A 20,188-nucleotide genomic window follows, 5' to 3' on the forward strand; every position below is an offset into this window, starting at 1 on the left:
TCACGTTTCCTGACTCAGAGCCACTTTTTGTAGTTAACATAAGAATTAATTTTAGCAATATCTGACATCTAAAAGAGATTCCTGGGGGTTTTACTTTATTTGTATTTTTTATTGTATATATTTAAGGTATACAACTTGGTGATTTGATATATGTATACATTGTGAAATAATCACCAGTCAAGCTAATTAACATATCTGTTACCTCACACAGTTACCATTTTAGTTACGGTTTTTGTGTGTGTAGTGAGAAAACACTTGAGATCTAACTTAACAAATTTCAAGTATATGGTACAGTATGGTTAACTATAGTCACCACGCTGTACATTAGATCACCATAACTTATTCATCTTGTGTAACTGAAATTTTATACCCCTTGACCAACAATCTTCCCATTTCCCTCTACCCCAGCCTCCGGTAGCCACCAATCTCTTCGCTTCTAATTAGTTTGACTATTTTAGATTCCACATATAAGTGAGATACAACATTTGTCTTTCTGTGCCTGTCTTATTTCACTTAGCATAAATAATGTCCTCTAGGTCTATCTGTATTGTCGCAAATGGCAGAATTTCCTTCTTTTTTAAGGCTAAATAATGTTTCATTGTGTGTATATAGCACATTTCCTTTATCCATTTATCTGTCTATAGACGTTTAGGTTATTTCCATGTCTTGGCTATGAGATCTCTGTTATAAGAGCTCTCTGTTAAACTACCTCAGTGTTTTTCCTCTGTGAGATGTCTGATAGTGTTAACAGCTTACATGAGCAGCTCCTTTTAGTTGCAAAGAAGTTTCTGGTTAACTTGACTTATTCATTAGGCAGCATACCCTTTGTCCTAATACCCTGGATAAATGAGAATTTATTCTAGTGGAATATTTTGAGCTCTCTTTCAAATTTATTTATTTATTTAAATAAATGTATTTATTTATTTTTGGCCGTTTTGGGTCTTCGTTGCTGCGTGTGGGCTTTCTCTAGTTGTGGCGAGTGGGGGCTACTATTTTCGTTGCGGTGCATGGGCTTCTCACTGTGGTGGCTTGTCTTGCTGCGGAGCGCAGGCTCTAGGTGCGCAGGCTTCAGTAGTTGTGGCGCGTGGGCTTAGTTGCTCCATGGCATGTGGGATCTTCCCAGACCAGGGATCGAACCCCTGTCCCCTGCATTGGCAGGCGGATTCTTAACCACTGCGCCACCAGGGAAGTCCTAAGCTCTTTTTATCAGTGTTTTTTAATCCTTTTTTATTTCAAATTATATTCTTAAATTTACTAAGGCTTTAGTGATTATGCTACGTCTTTATTATGTAAGGAAAATAATAACAGTCCAATTACAGGCTGATCTTACTCAAATAAATGCAAAAGTCTAAATAAAATATAAGAAAGTGGGGACTTCCCTCGTGGTACAGTGGTTAAGAATCCGCCTGCTAATGCAGGGGACACGGGTTCGATCCCTGGTCTGGGAAGATCCCACATGCTGTGGAGCAACTAAGCCCACGCACCACAGCTACTGAAGCCTGTGCGCCTGGAGCCCGTGCTCCTCAACAAGAGAAGTCACTGCAATGAGAAGCCTGCGCACCGCAACGAAGAGTAGCCCCTGCTTGCTGCAACTAGAGAAAGCCCATGTGCAGCAACGAAGACCCAATGCAGCCAAAAGTAAAATTAAATAAAAAACACAACATATATATATATATATATATATATATACACACACGCAAGTGGGATTCCCTGGTGGCGCAGTGGTTGAGAGTCCGCCTGCTGATGCAGGGGGCGCGAGTTCGTGCCCTGGTCTGGGAAGATCCCACATGCCGTGGAGCGGCTGGGCCCGTGAGCCATGGCCGCTAAGCCTGCGCTTCCGGAACCTGTGCTCCGCAACGGGAGAGGCCATGACAGTGAGAGGCCTGCGTACCGCAAAAAAAAAAAAAAAAAGTGAATTACTCAAGCCGTATGTGTTAAAATAAGGAATATTACAGAGATGTTCATCAATTATGTTATACATTGTTTTGGAGATTTAAAAAATGCAGCAAGGAAGGAAAACGAAGTAATGAATGTAAATTAGAAAATTAGAAAAAACATTAGAAATTAGAAATTAAAAAAAAAATTAGAAAAACAATAAGATGTTCTCTTTGCTAATGATATGATTGTATACCTATAAAACCCTAGTTAAAAACTGCTAGAATTTGTGATGACTAAATACAGTATAAACATACAAAAATCAGTAGCTTTTCTCTGTCATAAAAATAATCTTATAGAATAGAAGCAGGGAAAAATATTATCTTCATGACAGTGACACAAATTATAAAATACTAACATAAATTTAATAAGGGTACAGGAAGAAAATTGTGTTATTGAATGGTGAAAACAAAATCTGAACAAATTTATTTATTGAGCAAACATTTGTTAATGCTTCCTGTGTTCTAAATACTGTTCTTAGGTGTTGGAAACATCTAACAAGATGTACTGAGTCCTGCTATCATGAAGCTTACATACTTTTGGAAGAATCAGACAGTAAAAAAATATATAAATAACACAATATCTGGTAGAATTTAGTGCCATTAAAATGAGGTGATGTGATAAGAGAGTGACATTTCACTGGATGGTCAGGGAAGTCTCTTTGAGGATGTGATATATAAACTCTGACCAGCGTTACCAGCCACTTGATCGTCTCAGGGAATAGAATCCAAGGGATAGCTAGTAAAAAGCCTGTAAGGTGAGAATGAGCTCTTAAGGAGCAGAAAAAGGCAAGAGTGACTGGAATGAAGCGAGTGAGAGTGAACGTTGTAGAGGATGAGGTTAGACAGGCACTTCCAGTGGTAAGGAACTTGTATTTTAATTTCATTGGATAAGTTTTAAAAGCAGTATATGACTTGACGTGATTTATGCTTGGAAAAGGTCTTCTGGGGGTAAAGAGTAGAAATAGGGAACCCAGTGAACAGGCTGTTGTGGTAGATCAGCTAGAGAGGATAATGATCTGTGCTAGGTTAGAATGGATATGAAGCTAAGTAGACAGATTTGGGATAAGTTTTGGAAGTAGGACTTGCAGAGGTAATGGATGCAAGAGGTGAGGGAAAGAGTAATTGATGACCACTCCTAAATTTTTGGAAAATGCAAATACACCAAGTTATTGGATAGGGAGATGGTATCCCTAAAATGTAAAGTCCCCTTAAATTAATTTTCAAATGTACAATAATTTGAATTAGAATTACCAAGAATTTGGGGAAAAAAATTATAACGTAATCTTAAAGTTAGTATGGAAGAATAAATGTTTGAGAGAAGCCAAAATAATTCAGAAAAAGAAAACTAGTGAAGGAGGAGGTACTTTACCACTATAAAACTGCTTTAGTCAAGTGTATACCATTGCATAGGAATAGACAAGTAGATCTGTGGAACAGAATAGAAAGCCCATAAGTAGGTCCTAGGGTAAATGAGATTTTAATCTATGAAAAGAATAAAAGATTTCAGTGAGAAAACAATGGTTTATTTAATAAATGGTTCTGTCAGAACTGTACCTTTCTTGAAGAAAATAATGTTGGACCCTTAGCACACTAAATGCAAAAATAAATTGCACTCAAATGAAAATACACAATTTTAGAAGAAAATTTAAGCGTATGTATATGTAACCTGTGGATTGGAGAAACATCTTTATCATGGTAGGAAACGTAGAAGATATTAAGCATATTTAACTATTTATATAAACAATACATTTTATATGATAAAAAGTACTATAAATGATGCCAAAGCAGATTAGGAAAAAATAACATTTTTCAAATGTGTATGTCAGATATAAAGAGTTATTATTTATAACATAAAAAAGAACACGTACAAATCGATATGTATTGATGAAAATAGAAAAACTGGCAAAAGATTTAATAGTTCAGAAAAGAGCAAATCCAAATGGTTAGTAAATACATGAAAATTTGTATAACCTCTTAGCATCAAGGAAATGCAAATTGAAGTAACTATTAGGTATTATATCTCACCCATCTTGTTGACAATTTTTTTAAAGTGGTAACACCTGTACACCTGAAACTAACACAACTTTGTAAATCAACTTTACTTAATTAAAAAGAAAAAATAAAAAAAATAGGGACTTCCCTGGCGGCGCAGTGGTTAAGACTCCACGCTCCCACTGCAGGGTGCCTGTGTTTGATCCCTGGTCAGGAAACTAGATTCCACATACATGCCACAACTAAGGAGCCCTCTGGCCGCAACTAAGGAATACATGTGCTGCAACTAAGGAGCAGGCGAGCCACAACTAAGGAGCAGGTGAGCCGCAACGAAGACCCAGCACAACCAAATAAATAAGTAAATAAAATAAATATTTAAAGAAGAAAAGGTTGTAACACCTAGTATTGGGAAGCATGTGTATACCTTCTTGTTACTGATGAAAAGAGAAATTTCTGTACTGATTTTGGAAAACAATCTTATAATATTTATTAGAATTTAAATATATCACATTTTAAAATCTAGCAAACACATTCCTGGGAATATAGCTCATAGAAATGAGCACCAGTATTTAGGAAAATGTATAAGGATAAATATTACAGGACTGTTTAAAGTGGCAAAACTGGGAACAAAATGTGAAAGTCCTTGGGTGAGGGAACTATTGAATAACCATCCAGATCATAGGCTATAATTTAACCATTTTAAAAGATGTGTTAGATATATACTAATTGACTAAGAGGGACTTTCTTGGTGCATTGTTAAGGGAGAAGAGTAATATACAGAGAGATGTCTATTTTGGTAAAACATGACAAAAACTATAAAATCCTCCCTGTATTTATATAGAAAATAGGAATGTATATTTGTATATGGTTATTTGAGTATAGAAAAAGGCATGGAAGAGTACATAGAAGATCGTTAACATTGAGGCAGAAGTAGAGGCAAGATAAGAAAATAAGATTTTAAAAAGATGTTCACAGTAAAAGCACTATGTGTGATATGATTCCATTTAACTAAAATATGTATGTATCTTCATATGCAGTAAGGAAATGAATGGAAAGATGGTTACCAATATATAAATAGTTATTTCAGGGTGGTATGATTTCAGGTCATTCCTTATATTTGTCATTATTTGAACTTTTAACAATGATTATGGTAGGAAGACAAAAGCTACTTTTATTTTTTAGGAGAACAGAAAGAAAGTTAAATGGTGGTACTTTTTTTCCCCTTCATTTTGCAGTTGTGCTATATTGACTCCCAAACTGATGGCGGAATCCCTTCTTACTGTTTTGCTTTAATGGTGATGTTTTTTCTACAACAAAGAAAACCCCCTCTTCTTCCTTGCTTACTTGGAAGTTGGGTAAGCATCAGTTTGTAACATGTATGTACATGTATATACGTAGTTCATTCTTGCAGAGTGCTCTGTTCACACATTTAAAGCTGGAATTCTGGTTTGTCTGTTTGTCCATCATTTTTTTTCTTTTAATAACTTTCCACTACCAATTTGGAATGCCTTTTTATATAGATTGAAGGCTTTGACCCAAAAAGGATGGATGACTTTCAGCTGAAGGGCATAGTAGAAGAGAAGTTTGTGAAGTGGGAATATAATTCAAGTAGTGCAACTGAGAAAAACTCAATTGCTGAGGAAAACAAAGCTAAGGCAGACCAACCAAAAGATGATACCAAGAAGACAGAAACAGACAACCAAAGTAATGCCATGAAGGAAAAACATGGCAAAGTAAGCTTTTTTTGTTTTTGTTTTTGGCTTTTCTATCTGTAGAATTTGTGATGCCTTCAATTGAAGCTATTTTAATAGTAGATTGACTGACTGACCTTGAGTAAGCCTCTTGGCCTCATTTTCCTCATCTGTAAAGTGAGGGGTTGATCTGGTTTAGTTTTTCAGTACCAAGATTCCCTAATAAATATATACCTCATTTTGAAAGGCTTGTATTGTTTGAATCATATCAAGGTAATTCTTTTATCTTTTTCATTTAGATAAGAAACATTTCCTTCAGGAGTTGGGCTGTGACCAAAGCTTTAGCATATGGGGATTATGTTGCCAGACTGGTGAAGAAATAAAGGCCTTGTGCTCCTATAGAGGGTGGCTGGCTTATTTAATCACTCAAACTTCATTTATTAAGGACCAGCTATGTGCCAGGCATTACCTTGAGTGCTAGAGAACCCAAGATGTATATTCATGGATTATGTCCTCCAGAAGCATGTAGTCTTCTGAAGTAGACAGACATTACTACAAAAATGTGAACATTACAGAAATCATTGCTCTAGCTATACTGAAGTATATGTAGTTCCCGAGCACATGTTCAGTTCTTCCACTTTCCTAGACTACCTTCTACCCTTTTCTCAAACCATCAATACTCTCAGCTAATGATCTTGCTTATTATTACTTCTCTGAGAAAACTGAAGCAATCAAAAGAGAACTTTCCACTCCCACCACCATCTCCCACTATCTGCGCTCACATACTCTGCCTTGCTGCCAGCTTTCATAACCTTTATGAAAAGTTCCTGTGTTGCTATCTAAAGTCATTATCTTAACTTGTGTGTTTAGTCTCATCCCTTCTTGTCTATTCCGGAATATTGCTCTAGCAGTTCTTCTCTTTCCATCCTAGGTTACCAATTTTTCATTCTTTACTGAATCATACATGCTTTTACATCTCCCACTTTAAAGAAAAATCTTGACACCATTTCCCCTCCCAGCTATTTCCTTGCTCCCTTTTGCAGGAAAACTTCTTGAAAGAATTGTTTATATACACTATTTCCAATTTCTCTGTTTCCTTTTAACTCACTCTACTCAGGCTTTGACCCCCATCAATCTGCCAAAACTTGTTTTACCAGTGTCAGTATCCTCCACATGGCTAAATCCAATAGTTATTTCACAATTTTTATCTTTTTTGACTTATCAGCAACATTTGCAGTTGATTATTTCCTTCTCTAAAAAATTTCTTAACTTGACTTTCAGGATACCACACCCATGCCTGATTATTCCTTCTCAGCCTGTTTGTTGGTTCTTCCTTTCCTCTCCAATCTCTTTAATGTTGGAGTATTCTAAGGTTCAGTCCTTGATCCCTGCCTTTTTTCTGTATCTACACTCCCTTGGTGATCTCATCCAATCTCATGGATTTTAAGTACCATCTATATGATGATGACTCCCAAGTTTAAATGTTAGGCCAAACCTCTCTCCTAAACTCTATAATTGTATTTCCAACCTGCTATTTAATGTTTCTACTAAGATGTCTAATAGATGTCTTAATCTTAATGTGTCTAAAACTGAACTCTGGGTCATCCCTTTGCTCCACATGCAGTTTTCCCATCTCAGTTGATGGCACTTCATCCTTTCAGTTGCTCAGTCAAAAACCTTGGAGTCATCCTTTACTTCTCTCTTTCATACCCCATACCAAGTCTGTCAGGAAATTCTGTCATCTCTACTTCAAAATATATCCACAATTTGACCACTTACCCTGTTACCATCCTGGCCCTAGCCATATCATCTCTGTCCTGGACTACTACCACAGACTCATAATAAGTTTCCCTGCATTTACCCTTGTCCCCTTTATAGTCTGAACACAACAATCAGAATGGCTCTTCTAGAACTTAAGTCAGATCATGCCCTTCTCCCTCCCCACACTTGAAATACTTCAGTGGCTCCTCATTTAATTTAGAATAAAAGCCAGAGTTCTTACTGGTTAGCTCTTTGTTTCCCTCTTTTCTTCTCCTCTCTCTGCCACACTAGTCTTCTTTTTAAAGCTGTTTACACTCCTACTTTAGTGTGTTTGCTCTGTTTCCTGTTCTTAGAACCCTTTTTCCTCTTCTTCAGATCATACCTTCTCAACAAGTCCTATCCTGACTATATTTAACACTGAAATCTGCTCCCATATCCCATCCCCTTTACTAAACCTACTCAACTTTTTCTTATTTCCACAGCACTTTTCTTCTTCTAACTTACTGTGTAATTTACTTATTAAGTTCGTTGCTTATTGTCTTCTTCCCCTAGAATGTAAGAACCACTAAGGCAAGGATCTTTGTTTTTTGGGGTTTTTTTTTTTGCGGTACGTGGGCCTCTCACTGTTGTGGCCTCTCCCGTTGCAGAGCACAGGCTCCAGACGCGCAGGCTCAGCGGCCATAGCTCACGGGCCCAGCCGCCCCGCGGCATGTGGGATCCTCCTGGACCGGGGCACAAACCCGTGTGCCGTGCATCGGCAGGCGGACTCTCAACCACTGCGCCACCAGGGAAGCCCTGGATCTTTGTTTTTTTTTTCACGGATATATCCCAAGTGCCTGGCACATAGTAGGCACTCAGTGAATAGTTGTAGAATGGAATGAGTGAATGATTTTTATGCCTTTATATGCCTTAGTGGTCACTTTTAGCTGGCATTCATCTAGCTTTAGAATTTAGAATTCAGGTATTAACTTTTCTGTTAAGACCCCCGCCCCCCCCCCCGCCCCCGATTCAGAGACCCATTTTAGTATGTAGCCTTCATTGTAATTGTTAAATGGTCTCTTCCTCTCCTAATAGTCTGTGAAATGGACCTCACCTTGTTTGAGTCACAGTATGCTATAATGATTAGCATCACAGACCCAGTAGCCAGGTGATCCTGAGTCAAATCCTTGCCCTATAGTATCTACTTCATAGCTGTTAGAATTAATAGTTGTATATATTAGTTGTATATGTGCCACTTAGAAGAGTGAGTGATACATGGTTTAAGTGGGAGCTCCCATTATTTTTTATCCCCAGAACAATGCCAGGGACACAGTGGGTTCTAAAATGTTTGTTGAATGAAGGAATTAGCTTTTGAAAGCCCTGGGCATTTATATAGATTTTAAAAGTAATTGCTGCAATGGAGGAGCTCTAGTAGTTGTTATACAGTGGTTAGCAACCTTGGCTGCACAGCACGGGACAATCACTTAGGAAGCTTTAAAAATCTCAGTCCATTAAATCACAGTCTTGGGAAAGGTATGGGAGATGGGAGTGGTGTCAAGCTCAGGTGTTGGTGAATTTTAGTGCTCTCAGTGTGATTCTAATGTGCAGCCAAGGTTGAGCATCACTGGTTTAGTGGAAAGAACACAAAATTCTAGGAGTCAGTAATCTGGGACACTCTGTTGCCAGCTGTGCCACAGATTGCTTTTTGGCAACCTATTCTTTTATGCCTCAGTTTTTGAAAAGGTGATCTCTAAGGTCTTTTTAAATTGAAAGTTAAACAATTCTAAAGTTTTGTGAAGCTTAAATGAAAAGTATTTTTTCTTTTCCAGTCTCCTTTAACATTGGGAACACCAAATCAGGTGTCCCTGGGACAGTTATGGTTAGAGCTGCTAAAATTTTACACACTGGATTTTGCTTTGGAGGAATACGTCATATGTGTACGGATACAAGATATTTTAACAAGAGAAAACAAAAACTGGCCTAAAAGGCGAATAGCCATTGAAGGTGAGATGATATGTTATATTTCATTTGGAGAATTTTGTGTGTGCCACTAATCATCTGTTTCTAATGTAGTGTTATAAATTTTATCCCTTGGCTTTGTAGCACTATATGCCACTAGGTTGTCACTATATATTGTGGATAAATTCTTTTAATGCTTACTTAAAAGTTTCCAATCTGTAAATATTATAATGGCTAGGGTAATTAGCTTGTATACATGCCTTTATTTTTTAATTGTGGAAAATTTCAAAAATACAGAAAAATAGAATAGTTATATGAATACTGTAAGATATTTTTAAATATATTTGTGTCATAAAATTATGTTAAAGTATAATCTTAAAATCCAGTTTTTCATAGTCTTGTGAAGTACCTCATTTATTAAATATGGCTAAGCTAAAGGAAAAAAGAACAATTGATGCTGACAAATAAGGTTTCACATCAAATCCCAAGAATATTAAGATCTTTAGAGATACAGAAATAAATAGTATTGCTTCTAAATTCTTAATAAAAAATTTAAATTCCACAACATTTTGCTCACTTTTTATAGATAGGAAATGGAATTTCTGTCTATCATTTTAGTCTGTTTAGGCTACACATTCTTCTCTTCCCTCCATCCTCTGCAGGGCTTCTCTACTGTGAGTTGGACTTACAAATATTCTCATACACTCAAACACGTACTCACATCTTGTACTCGCTTACATATGGTAAATAAATGAGCTCTGAAGCCTGCAGCCATCATAATTTCTCTCTGCCTTTTTTTCTTTTTTTTTTTTTTCTTTTTCTTCTAGAAAAGGGAAAGAGGCTAAGTAAAGCTTTTAAAAGCCTATGGATTTAGATAACAGTAAAAAGTAACAGATGCCCCAGTCTTAACAATCTGAAGCCTGGCCTGTTAATCCTTTCACTTAATGATCTTCAGTAGTGGAGAAAATGTGTATCGTCTTTTGGGTGGCACCGTTCTTTTTTCCTGGGGTCTATTTGTATTTAAGGCTTATAAAATCCAAAAACCCGGAAACATGTTCAGAACTCTGTTCTATGCTCTTAATAATGAGGATTCAGTTGACGCAAGCCTTTTCAGCATAGCCATTTTAGACTGTATCAGAGTTTAAATTTTGGTTTAAGTTTTACTTTCTTAGGTTTTTTTCTACTTTTTCTATTATTTCTCCTTCTTTCTCTCATTAATTTTCTGATATTACTGAAGTTAAATCTTAAAATCAGTATAACTTGAAGCCTGAGAGTTTTAGGCTATATTTTATTTGTTTAAATTGCAAGGAGTATATATAACTGAAGAATATTGTGACAAGAGATGAAAATTATTATTACGTCTTGGAGCTTGAAAAATTTCATTCAAAGACAATATAGGGAAGCATATTGGCATAGCTTTTTCTCGCAATTTCATCATTGAAATTTTGTAATTACTGAGTTGGCCTCCTCAGCCATCCTCTCATTAATTACCTTATTTTATTCTTTTCTCTCTTTTTCTTTTAGTTTTTAATTTTATGACAGAAACAAAGGCAAGATGTTGCTATTTTATTTCCACTACTCAGTTTGCAGGAACTCTCATTGGGAGCTTACCTTAGAAAAATTTTGGGAAAATGCACTCTGCTGACAATGTAGCTGTTTGTATAAGCTTGGAAATGTAGTTTGTTAATAGATACTTAGCTACTGACTTTTTTTTTTTTTTTAACTAGATCCATTTTCAATCAAGAGGAATGTTGCACGGAGCTTAAACAGCCAGCTTGTTTATGAATATGTTGTGGAGAGATTCAGGGCAGCTTATCGGTATTTTGCCTGTCCTCAGAGGAAGGGTGGAAATAAATCTACAGTGGATTCCATGAAAAAAGAGAAGGGAAAAATAAGCAATAAGAAACCAGTGAAGTCTGAAAATATGGCATCCAGTTGTTGCATTCTACTTGGGGAAAGCACAGAAAAAATAAGTGCAGAAAGAGGTCAGCCTGATAAATATGAAGAAACGGAATGTACATCACAGAGATGTATTACTGAAGATGATAATTTGTTGATAAATGAACTAGATTTGGCTGAACATGGACAGGAATCTTCATCTCTTTCCACCAGTGAAAGCAGTGAATTAGAGCCAAAATCAATTAAGAAACAAGATGTTTTAGTACTTTCAGAAACTTGTTTTAAAAAGGAGCTCACCCAGTGTAATTGCATTGATTGTAAATCCCCTGAACCAGATGAATCTGCTGGTACAGACTGCAGGTCAAATTTAGAAACAGAAAGTTCACATCACATTGTATGCACTGACACATCTGCTACCTCTTGCAACTGCAAAGCTACAGAAGATACTTCTGACCTTAATGATGATGATAACCACCCCACCCAGGAATTATATTTTGTGTTTGATAAGTTTATTTTAACCTCTGGCAAGGTAGGATACAGTTTGTAAACAATCTGTAAGGTTTTGTGGTTGTTGTATGACTCTGTATTTATAGTTTTTAGATTCAGAATGTAAAGATGGCTTCTATGATGGTAGACTATTGTTTTGGAATGGTATTCTGGTATATATGTTTCTTTTACTTTTTGTATTTTTGCCTGTAGTTGCCTTTTTTTTTTTTTTTTTTTTTTTTTTTTTTAGCGGTACGTGGGCCTCTCACTGTTGTGGCCTCTCGCATTGCGGAGCATAGGCTCTGGATGTGCAGGCTCAGCGGCATGTGGGATCTTCCCAGACCGGGGCACGAACCTGTGTCCCCTGCATCTGCAGGCGGACTCTCAACCACTGCGCCACCAGGGAAGCCCCTGTAGTTGCCTTTTAAGAATGTATATGAAACCTGAAATGTTTCAGCACTCTATTACTAGTTGGTTTGCTTAACTTTCTCATATATGAAAGGATTCATCAGGTATCTTATGAAAGTGAGTTTGGTAAAGGCAGCATATATTTTAAATTTTGCTGATTTTCTTTTACATATGATTATATTTACTTCCACAAAGGCGAATACAGTGTCTGTAAACTTTAATAGTATTCTGTTTTAAAGTTTTTTTGGTGGGGGTCAAAGGTTGGTATATAAACTTAACTAAAGATAGTTGAGTTAAAACTAAGATCAGGAAGCAAAAAAAAAATGAATTCAGATCCTGTGTCTGCCACTGAGCTTCTCTTTGGATTTTGGCATATCCCTTATGAGTTATAGGAGTCTTAACTTTTCCACTTTTAAAGTGAGATAGTCTGAACTTTAACTTGATAAATTATAGAAAATAAAAACCTGAGCGAGCAGAAAATAAGCTACTTTGTAACAGAAAATAATTTGTTAATAAAAGTTTTAGCTAAGGTACTTTGCTTCGAGTGTAGTGTACATAATTGAAATAGTATCAGCACCTAGGTTAAAAAATGATTATGTAGATATTGTGTAAATCAAGTAGAATACAAAAAATACCCCTGAAAAGTCATCAAGTTTTATTGATTTATCGATAATTGTTTATTGACAAGCTTTAGAATTTTTAAGCTAATTACTAAGCTGTGTTTCTTCATCCTTTGTAAGGATACTCTGTCCCATTTTGTTTAGGTTGTAGTATTTAGGGCATATGGACTACTAAAAAAGATGAAATAAATGGCAGATATTTAGAAAAGCCTCTTAGTAATATAACTGCAGTTTACATTTCTTAATACTTTTTTTTCCTGGAACCTTATCTTAAGGTAACTATTTCTCCAATTTTATTTCTCTCTCTAGTTATCTGTAACACTTTTCTAGAATTTTATGATAAATATGTCATTTTTTACAAGCTTTAAAAAGCTGATAAAAATTTCTATGGTACTGTTAATTAGCCCACAGCACAGCATTCACACAAAGAGAGGTTTCTGTATATATTTGGCTAGGTAAATGTCCAGGCTAACCCTGGAGGAAGAAGCTAAGTTCCTAGGCGTATTACAATAAAGAAAAGAGTAGTGCTCTTCCTTAACCGTATGAGTTTTGTTTTTCAGGTAGTTGGGATGAATTTTTACTGTTTTGGCCACCTGTCTGGTAGTCTGTTAGAATACATTTGAAATGGTGTTGCAGGGTTTGAAAGTTGTTTGTGGCTATTGCATAAGAGTTGTTCCTTGTATGAAGCTGAGTCACTTTTAGAGTTCAGCCCTTTAGTTTCTTGAGTACCATGCTAATGTAATGAAATTGAACCAACTAGTCAAGCAGTGGTTCTATAAATGACTGACTCTGAAGATAGAAAATGTTTCAAGTGAAATGAAAGGTGCCACTTGAAATTTCTTTATAATCTACTTTGTTAAAGACCTTAATAGGTTAAAATGTGATGTATGCATTTCATTTTGGGAGCTGATCACACTGTTTGAATTAACCTATACCTTTTGTATCTCCTGGTATTTCCTTTATTTTACATCTTAAGGTAAATCTAATCCTTGGTAATATCATTTTAGTGGAGAAGAAAATTAGTAGTTGGCTCAAAATGTGTTTTTCTTTTTACATTTAATACTGAATTTCATTAACATGCTTTTCTTTTTAACCTCTTGAAAGTGCAGGTTATCAGACTGACTTGCATAAAAGTTTCTTTTTGTACTGCTTTATAAGTGATAATAAAGTCCCTCAATAGTTTATTTGATTATTAGATTCTTTTTTTAACCTTTGTATAGCCGCCAACAATAGTATGCAGCATCTGCAAAAAGGATGGCCATTCAAAAAATGATTGCCCAGAGGATTTCAGGAAAATTGATCTAAAGCCTCTACCACCAATGACAAATCGATTTCGGGAAATACTTGATTTAGTATGTAAAAGATGTTTTGGTAAGTCTTTTATTACTAGAACTACTTCCTAAGACTAGATTATTTCTTAGATTTTGAATATTTATTTTCTTATTTGATAATAGTTTGCTTACATTTTGTTTGGGTAGAGGTTTTTAAATAGTTTAGAGACCCAACCACATATATTTATTAAATGCCTACTGTGTGCAAGGCACAGTGGTAAATGCCAAGGGGAATGCAGAGTCCATCGTGTTGCTTTTAAGGAGCTTGGACTCTGGATTTGTGCTGTCTAATATGGTGGTCACTAGATATATGTGTCTATTTAAATTTAAATTAGCTAAAATAAAATAAAAAATTAAATTACTCAGTTATACTAGTCACACCTCAGGTATTGAGTAGCTACATGTGGCTAGTGGCTACTGCATTGGGCAGTCTGGATAGAGAACATTACCGTCATTGCAATTTTCTTGCACAGTGTTACTCTAAATGGTTGTATAAGACATGTATGAAACTTGCCATAATTGGAAGCAGAATGTGTTACATTCTATAGCAGTGGTAAACAAAATGCAGTTCAGTCAGGCACAATTAATTTTAACTGGAGTGGGTCAGAGGAATTGGAGTTAATGATGTGGCATTTGAGATGGACTGCATTTTCAGATATAAGAGATTATGCATAAAAGCATAGGGTGTAGTATTTGTTTGAGAGAATAATTGCCTTAAATTTGGTAGAGTATAAGAAAGGTAATAGAGGCAGATAAGGTTATAAAGATTTGGGTAAAGCCTTACATACCATTTTTCAATAAACATTTATGGTGTACCTGGAATAAACCTTCACTCAGCAAACATTTTTTAAGTACTTACTGTGTCGGGGTAAGATAAAGTTTCTGATGTCATAACATTAGTTCTCCATTGTATTCCCTCCCTTCTACCCTTCCTTATCTTCACCTCCTGCCAGGCAACTACTTAACTGCTTTTGGTCACTATAGATTACTTTGAATTTTTCTAGAGTTCTAGGTAAATAGAATCACATGGAATGTACTTTTTTTTTTTTTTTTTTTGATGAGGGCATCTGGCTTCTTTAACTTGGCATAATTATTTTTGAGATTCATCTATGCTGTGATGTGTATCAGTGGTTCATTTCTTTTTATTGCGGAGTTGTGTTCTGTTGTGTGGCTATACTACATTTTGTTTACCACTCGTTGATAAATATTTTGTTTGTTTCTAAATTTTGGCTGTTATAAATAAATATACTGTGTACATTCATGTATGTCTGAGTATGGACATATGTTTTAATTTCTCTTGGGTAAATACCTAGGAGTTGAATGGCTGGACCATGGTACATTCTTCTTTAACAGATTTATTAAGATATAATTCACTACATTTGTTTTTATTTATTGAGTCATATATTTATCTCAGTATGGACTCATAGATGTATTATACTTTGGGTTATAATCCAATACTACTATTTTTGTTGCCCAAATTGTTCCAAATTTGGCTGTTGGGAGTGCTTTCATTAGGTTCCTGTCACCTTTTGATATATTCCCATCAGTGTGTGGAGTTTTTTGGTTTCTTTTTGTTGTTGTTGTTAGTTTGTTCTTTTGTATTTTAGCACTTTCTTACTTTCTGGCCCTGCAAGATACTCCAGGATCATCATGTAAATTTCTGTCTCAGTCCTAGAATTAGACATTTTGCCAAAGAGCCCTGGTTCCTTTATTGGAGGATGGTGTTAGAAACCAAGATCTGGGTGTTAGAGTACTTGTTGTGTTACTGGGTATTGTTGTTTCTAGGTCCTCTCCGAGCAAGAAAATTTGTGTGTGTATACTAATCCATGTATATACACGTATCTATAAATAATTCCATGTGACCATCTTACCTTTATTAAGCTAAGCATGACTTTGTACTGATGTCTCCAAGTCTAATACATTACCACATGGCTCTTTCTAGCCTCCTCTTTCTGATTATCTGTAAATGTCCAACTCCAACAGTGAGAAACCTGGCTCCCACCATGTGCCACCCATTTATTTAATTGTTCCATTTAAGTACACATGTATAGCATTATCAGAACTGTTATCCTATACCCTGATGGGAAGCAACTTTATCAATTAGAGTACAGTGCTTATGTGCAGTTCCTTTAACCCTTAGTCTTACAGACTCCACTTATTTTCAAAGTTAGATTAGTGCCTTCCCACCCCCCCACTCCCTTGAGTGAAGTTTTCTTATACATTTATAATGTAGCTGGATTTTTTGTTATAGACTGCATTCCATCCTGAGATTCCCTGACCTCATCACCTGTATATCAGCTATTCAGCTTGCAACCACTGATGATGCATTTGTTTTTCAAAAGCTGAATATTAATTTAATTCCTTACCATATTAACTCTTGGGTATGAGTCTGGAGGAGGAGATAGAAAAAAAAAAAGATTATTCTTAAGGAATGTATGGTCTTATTTGGAAAAAGAGATAGAAAAAAAAAGACTATTCTTAAGGAGTGTATGGTCTTATTTGGAAAAATAAGATGACTATAAATGAAATAACTAGAAAACTGGAAGGACAGTATAAACTAAACTGGCAAGTGGTTTGAAGAACTAAGGAAATACAATTAAGGAGAGGTCATTAAAGGCCATGATTGGACAAAGAAGCTTATAGGGAAGGTATGAATCTTGACCAAGCATTTGAGGGAACTGTTAGATTTGATTGAGTTGGGTACCTTGTGTAACAGTATGAGAATAGTCTTAACAGGAGGGGAAAAACCAGCATGTATATGGGAGAGAGTGGATTGTCTGAAAAAAAAATTAAATAATTTGTAGAAGAAAGTATATCTTGTAGCTGTTTCACAGGGAAAATGATCATGTGAAATGTACATAGATCTGTAAAGTTATTTTTCTGTTCTTTCTCTGCTCCTTCCTTCCGCAGTAACATTTATGATTTTAATGTCAGAGAGTCAACAAATAATGAAGAAAAGTAAAGTTTTTAGGGTAGAAAATTGAAGACATTTTCAGATTTCATTCTCCTTACTTTTCTTTTTCCTTTTCTTTTTTTTAACTTAGATGAATTGTCACCACCTTTTTCTGAACAACACAACAGGGAGCAAATTTTAATTGGCTTGGAAAAGTTTATTCAAAAAGAGTATGATGGTATGTTGTATGTCAAAGTTGATTGCTTTTGTTATTATAGTTACCTGGTCTGAGTTTCATTTGTTTAAAAAGTGTTTATTGCATGTTATATGTTAGGTACTATTCTAGGTGCTGGGGATACAGTGCTAACAAAAGAGGTGAAACCAGCTCTCATGAAGCTTATATTAAGAGGGGTGACAGATAGTCAACTGACAAGTAAACAATATATCAGGAAATAATAAACACTGTTAACGTACAGAAGTTAGAACGATAGTGATAAGGTGATAAGGTGACATTTGAGCAGAGCCATTAATAATATAAAGGAGCAAATTATTATGAATATTCAAGGAGAGAACATTCGAGAGAGAAGCAGCAGCAAGTACAATACCCCATGACGCAATTATATTTGACATGCTTGAAAGTTAGTGTGGCTTGAGTGGAGTGTGTGAGGTAGACTGTAATAGAAAGGTGAGATCAGAGAGTTAACCTACAGTTTAGATCATTAGAGTCTTATAGGTGTTGGTAGAAGGACTTTGAATTTTATTTTGAATGTCTAATGAGAAGGCTTCTGGAGGGTTTTAACACATAAGTGACATGATCTGAGAGAATGGAGTACAGGTCCATAAGAATAGAAGCAAGCAGAACATTTAAGAAGCTGTTGCATAAGTTCAGATGAGACATAATAGTGATTTGGAAGAGTAGGTGAGAAGTGATTAGATTGAGGATATATTTTGAATGTAGAGTCAACAGGATTTGCTGATGCATTACATGTTAGATGTGACAAAAAGAAAGGAGTCAAGGATGGTTTCAGGATCTTTCCTTCACTAGTTGGGTGGTGCTATTTAATTGAGATGGCAAAAAAATAGCAGAAGGGGGCAGGTTTTGGGCATGAGGTAAAGAATCAAGAGTTTTGTGGCCAAATATTTTAGAAAAGGATGAAGAGTTGATTTATAATCAGAATGAAGTTATACCTTTAAAACATGATCTGTTTTGTGCTACAGGATTCTATTTTTAATTATATTTGCTAGTGTATAAAGTATTGACCAAATCTAAGTTCTTGTTATATTAAACCCATGCACTTTTTATTTGCTGATGAATGTAGCTTCTTTTATATCTCTCAGTTGTCATTGATTTCAAGTAGGGCATCAGAACTGAATAGGAGGATTAAGTTTGAAAATACAGAATTTGTTATCTAAATATGTAGGCTACAAGAATTAATAGGGAGAATGATCCAATCTTGTTAAGCCACAGCTTATTGAGTGACACTAATAAACATGAAGGAATAACCCTAATAATATATATATAAATATTTTATATATATAACTATATATATAATAATTGTATATATAATTTATATCAAATAGATTAATCCCTCACTTTAGAGGAGAATTAATTCTATATACTAAGATGATATTTGTAAAACTACTTGAATTGTGCCCTGAAGAAACTAGTTTATTTCCAAGAGATAAATCTCTAAATATTGATCTTAACTATTGGTATTGATGTTGAGAATGAATAAAAGTAGATGAGTTTATGAGGTCATTAAGTTGGAAGAAGGTAAAAAACTTGGTAAGTGTTTGGATGTGAAAGTTGAGAGGTGTTAAGAACCACATGTATATTTCTGAATAATAGTAGGTTTGAGGTGAAGTTGCTAGTTTAGTTTTGACTTGTTGAATTTATGATGTCTGTGGAAAAATGGGAAAAGCAGTTAGATACATGGGTGTGAAATTTTGGGGAGAAGACCTCGGCTTTAGGTGAGTGTTTTGGAATTTCTCAGTGTATCTGCTAATGGTAGATAATTTAAGCCATGGAATTGGATAAGATTATCCTGTGGTAGGCCATTAGTAGTTAATAGAAGACTCCTCTTTCCTGATAATTATAAAACTTTTGACTTTTGTTTTCCTTTGCTTAGAAAAGGCAAGATTGTGCTTATTTGGCTCTTCTAAGAATGGATTTGGATTTCGTGATAGTGATCTGGATATTTGTATGACCCTTGAAGGCCACGAAAATGCAGAGGTAAGAGTTAGTGTTTGGAAAGTGATGTGGAAGTTTATTTTCTTCTAGTGATGAGTGTGTTTTTAATTTTGTATGTAGAATTGATAAAAGTGTAAGGTGTCATTCTTTGTATAAATATATTAGCAATAGCAGTGTTTGAAATGTAAAAGCACTAGTATTATCATTTTAGAAGACATTCAAGTATTTAAGTAAGTAAATGTACTGTTTCAGTGATTTTATAATGTAAAAACCATGTCACAGATAGTTACAAGTGCTTTTTAATGAATTTGTGGAAAAATGTACCATAGAGTTGGAAATTTTTTCATTAGAGCCAATGAAAAACTGTTGCTTCAGTTTGGTAGTAAACATTGATCTCACTTACTCTGTCTTTTCATATCTCTTCCATTAGGTGATGTCTCTGTATCACTAAAGATAGAAAATAAAGGTGGACATTTAATTTATAAATGGATTGTGTTCTACAAGTTGATTATAATTTGGGGGTACTCAAAATACATTTTTTTCCATAGAAGCATTGTTATAAATTATGTGTTCTAGGCTAGCTTTTAGAAACTCATTTTGGGCGGGGAAGGGAACTAACATTTGAGCCCCCAGTATACACTTTTACATACATTATCTCATTTCACTCTTACAACCACCTTCGAGGTAGATAATTTCCCCCATTTTACAGATGAGGAAACTGAGGCTTTGAGAGATAAACTGACTTGCTCAAGTTCACACAGCTAGTAAATGTTGGAGCCGGGATTCGTACCCAGGTCTGTCTGACTCCAGAGTTCATGCTCTTTCCATTGTATCCCACTGCTTCTCTGTAATTTATTTAACCCATAATGTAGTTGAAATATAGTACTAATAGTACTGTAGAACCTAACCCCTACTTTCTGAAATTGAAAGCTTTCTGAGTTCCACCATGAGATGCCAGGAGCAAACCTTCCCCCAGAGCAGTCTCAGCAGTGAGAGTGGGTACTTATGTTTTCCTTTTTTGTGTACCAGGCCTCAACAGTG

The 20,188-nt window shown here is 35.4% G+C and overlaps 1 protein-coding gene across 1 annotated transcript in view; it reads left to right on the top strand.

Moving 5' to 3' along the window:
• The window catches only part of TUT4 (terminal uridylyl transferase 4), a 143,301-nt gene that overhangs the window by 89,928 nt on the left and 33,185 nt on the right, over positions 1-20,188 (top strand). The window contains exons 10-16 of the mRNA XM_060140062.1: positions 5,165-5,284; positions 5,450-5,662; positions 9,190-9,364; positions 11,047-11,747; positions 13,953-14,103; positions 17,108-17,194; positions 19,086-19,189. Coding sequence (XP_059996045.1) covers positions 5,165-5,284; positions 5,450-5,662; positions 9,190-9,364; positions 11,047-11,747; positions 13,953-14,103; positions 17,108-17,194; positions 19,086-19,189 — 1,551 coding nt within the window. The remainder of the gene's footprint in view (positions 1-5,164; positions 5,285-5,449; positions 5,663-9,189; positions 9,365-11,046; positions 11,748-13,952; positions 14,104-17,107; positions 17,195-19,085; positions 19,190-20,188) is intronic.

This window comes from Lagenorhynchus albirostris, chromosome 2 (genome assembly GCF_949774975.1).
Source record: "Lagenorhynchus albirostris chromosome 2, mLagAlb1.1, whole genome shotgun sequence".
NCBI classification, from domain to species: Eukaryota; Metazoa; Chordata; class Mammalia; order Artiodactyla; family Delphinidae; genus Lagenorhynchus; species Lagenorhynchus albirostris.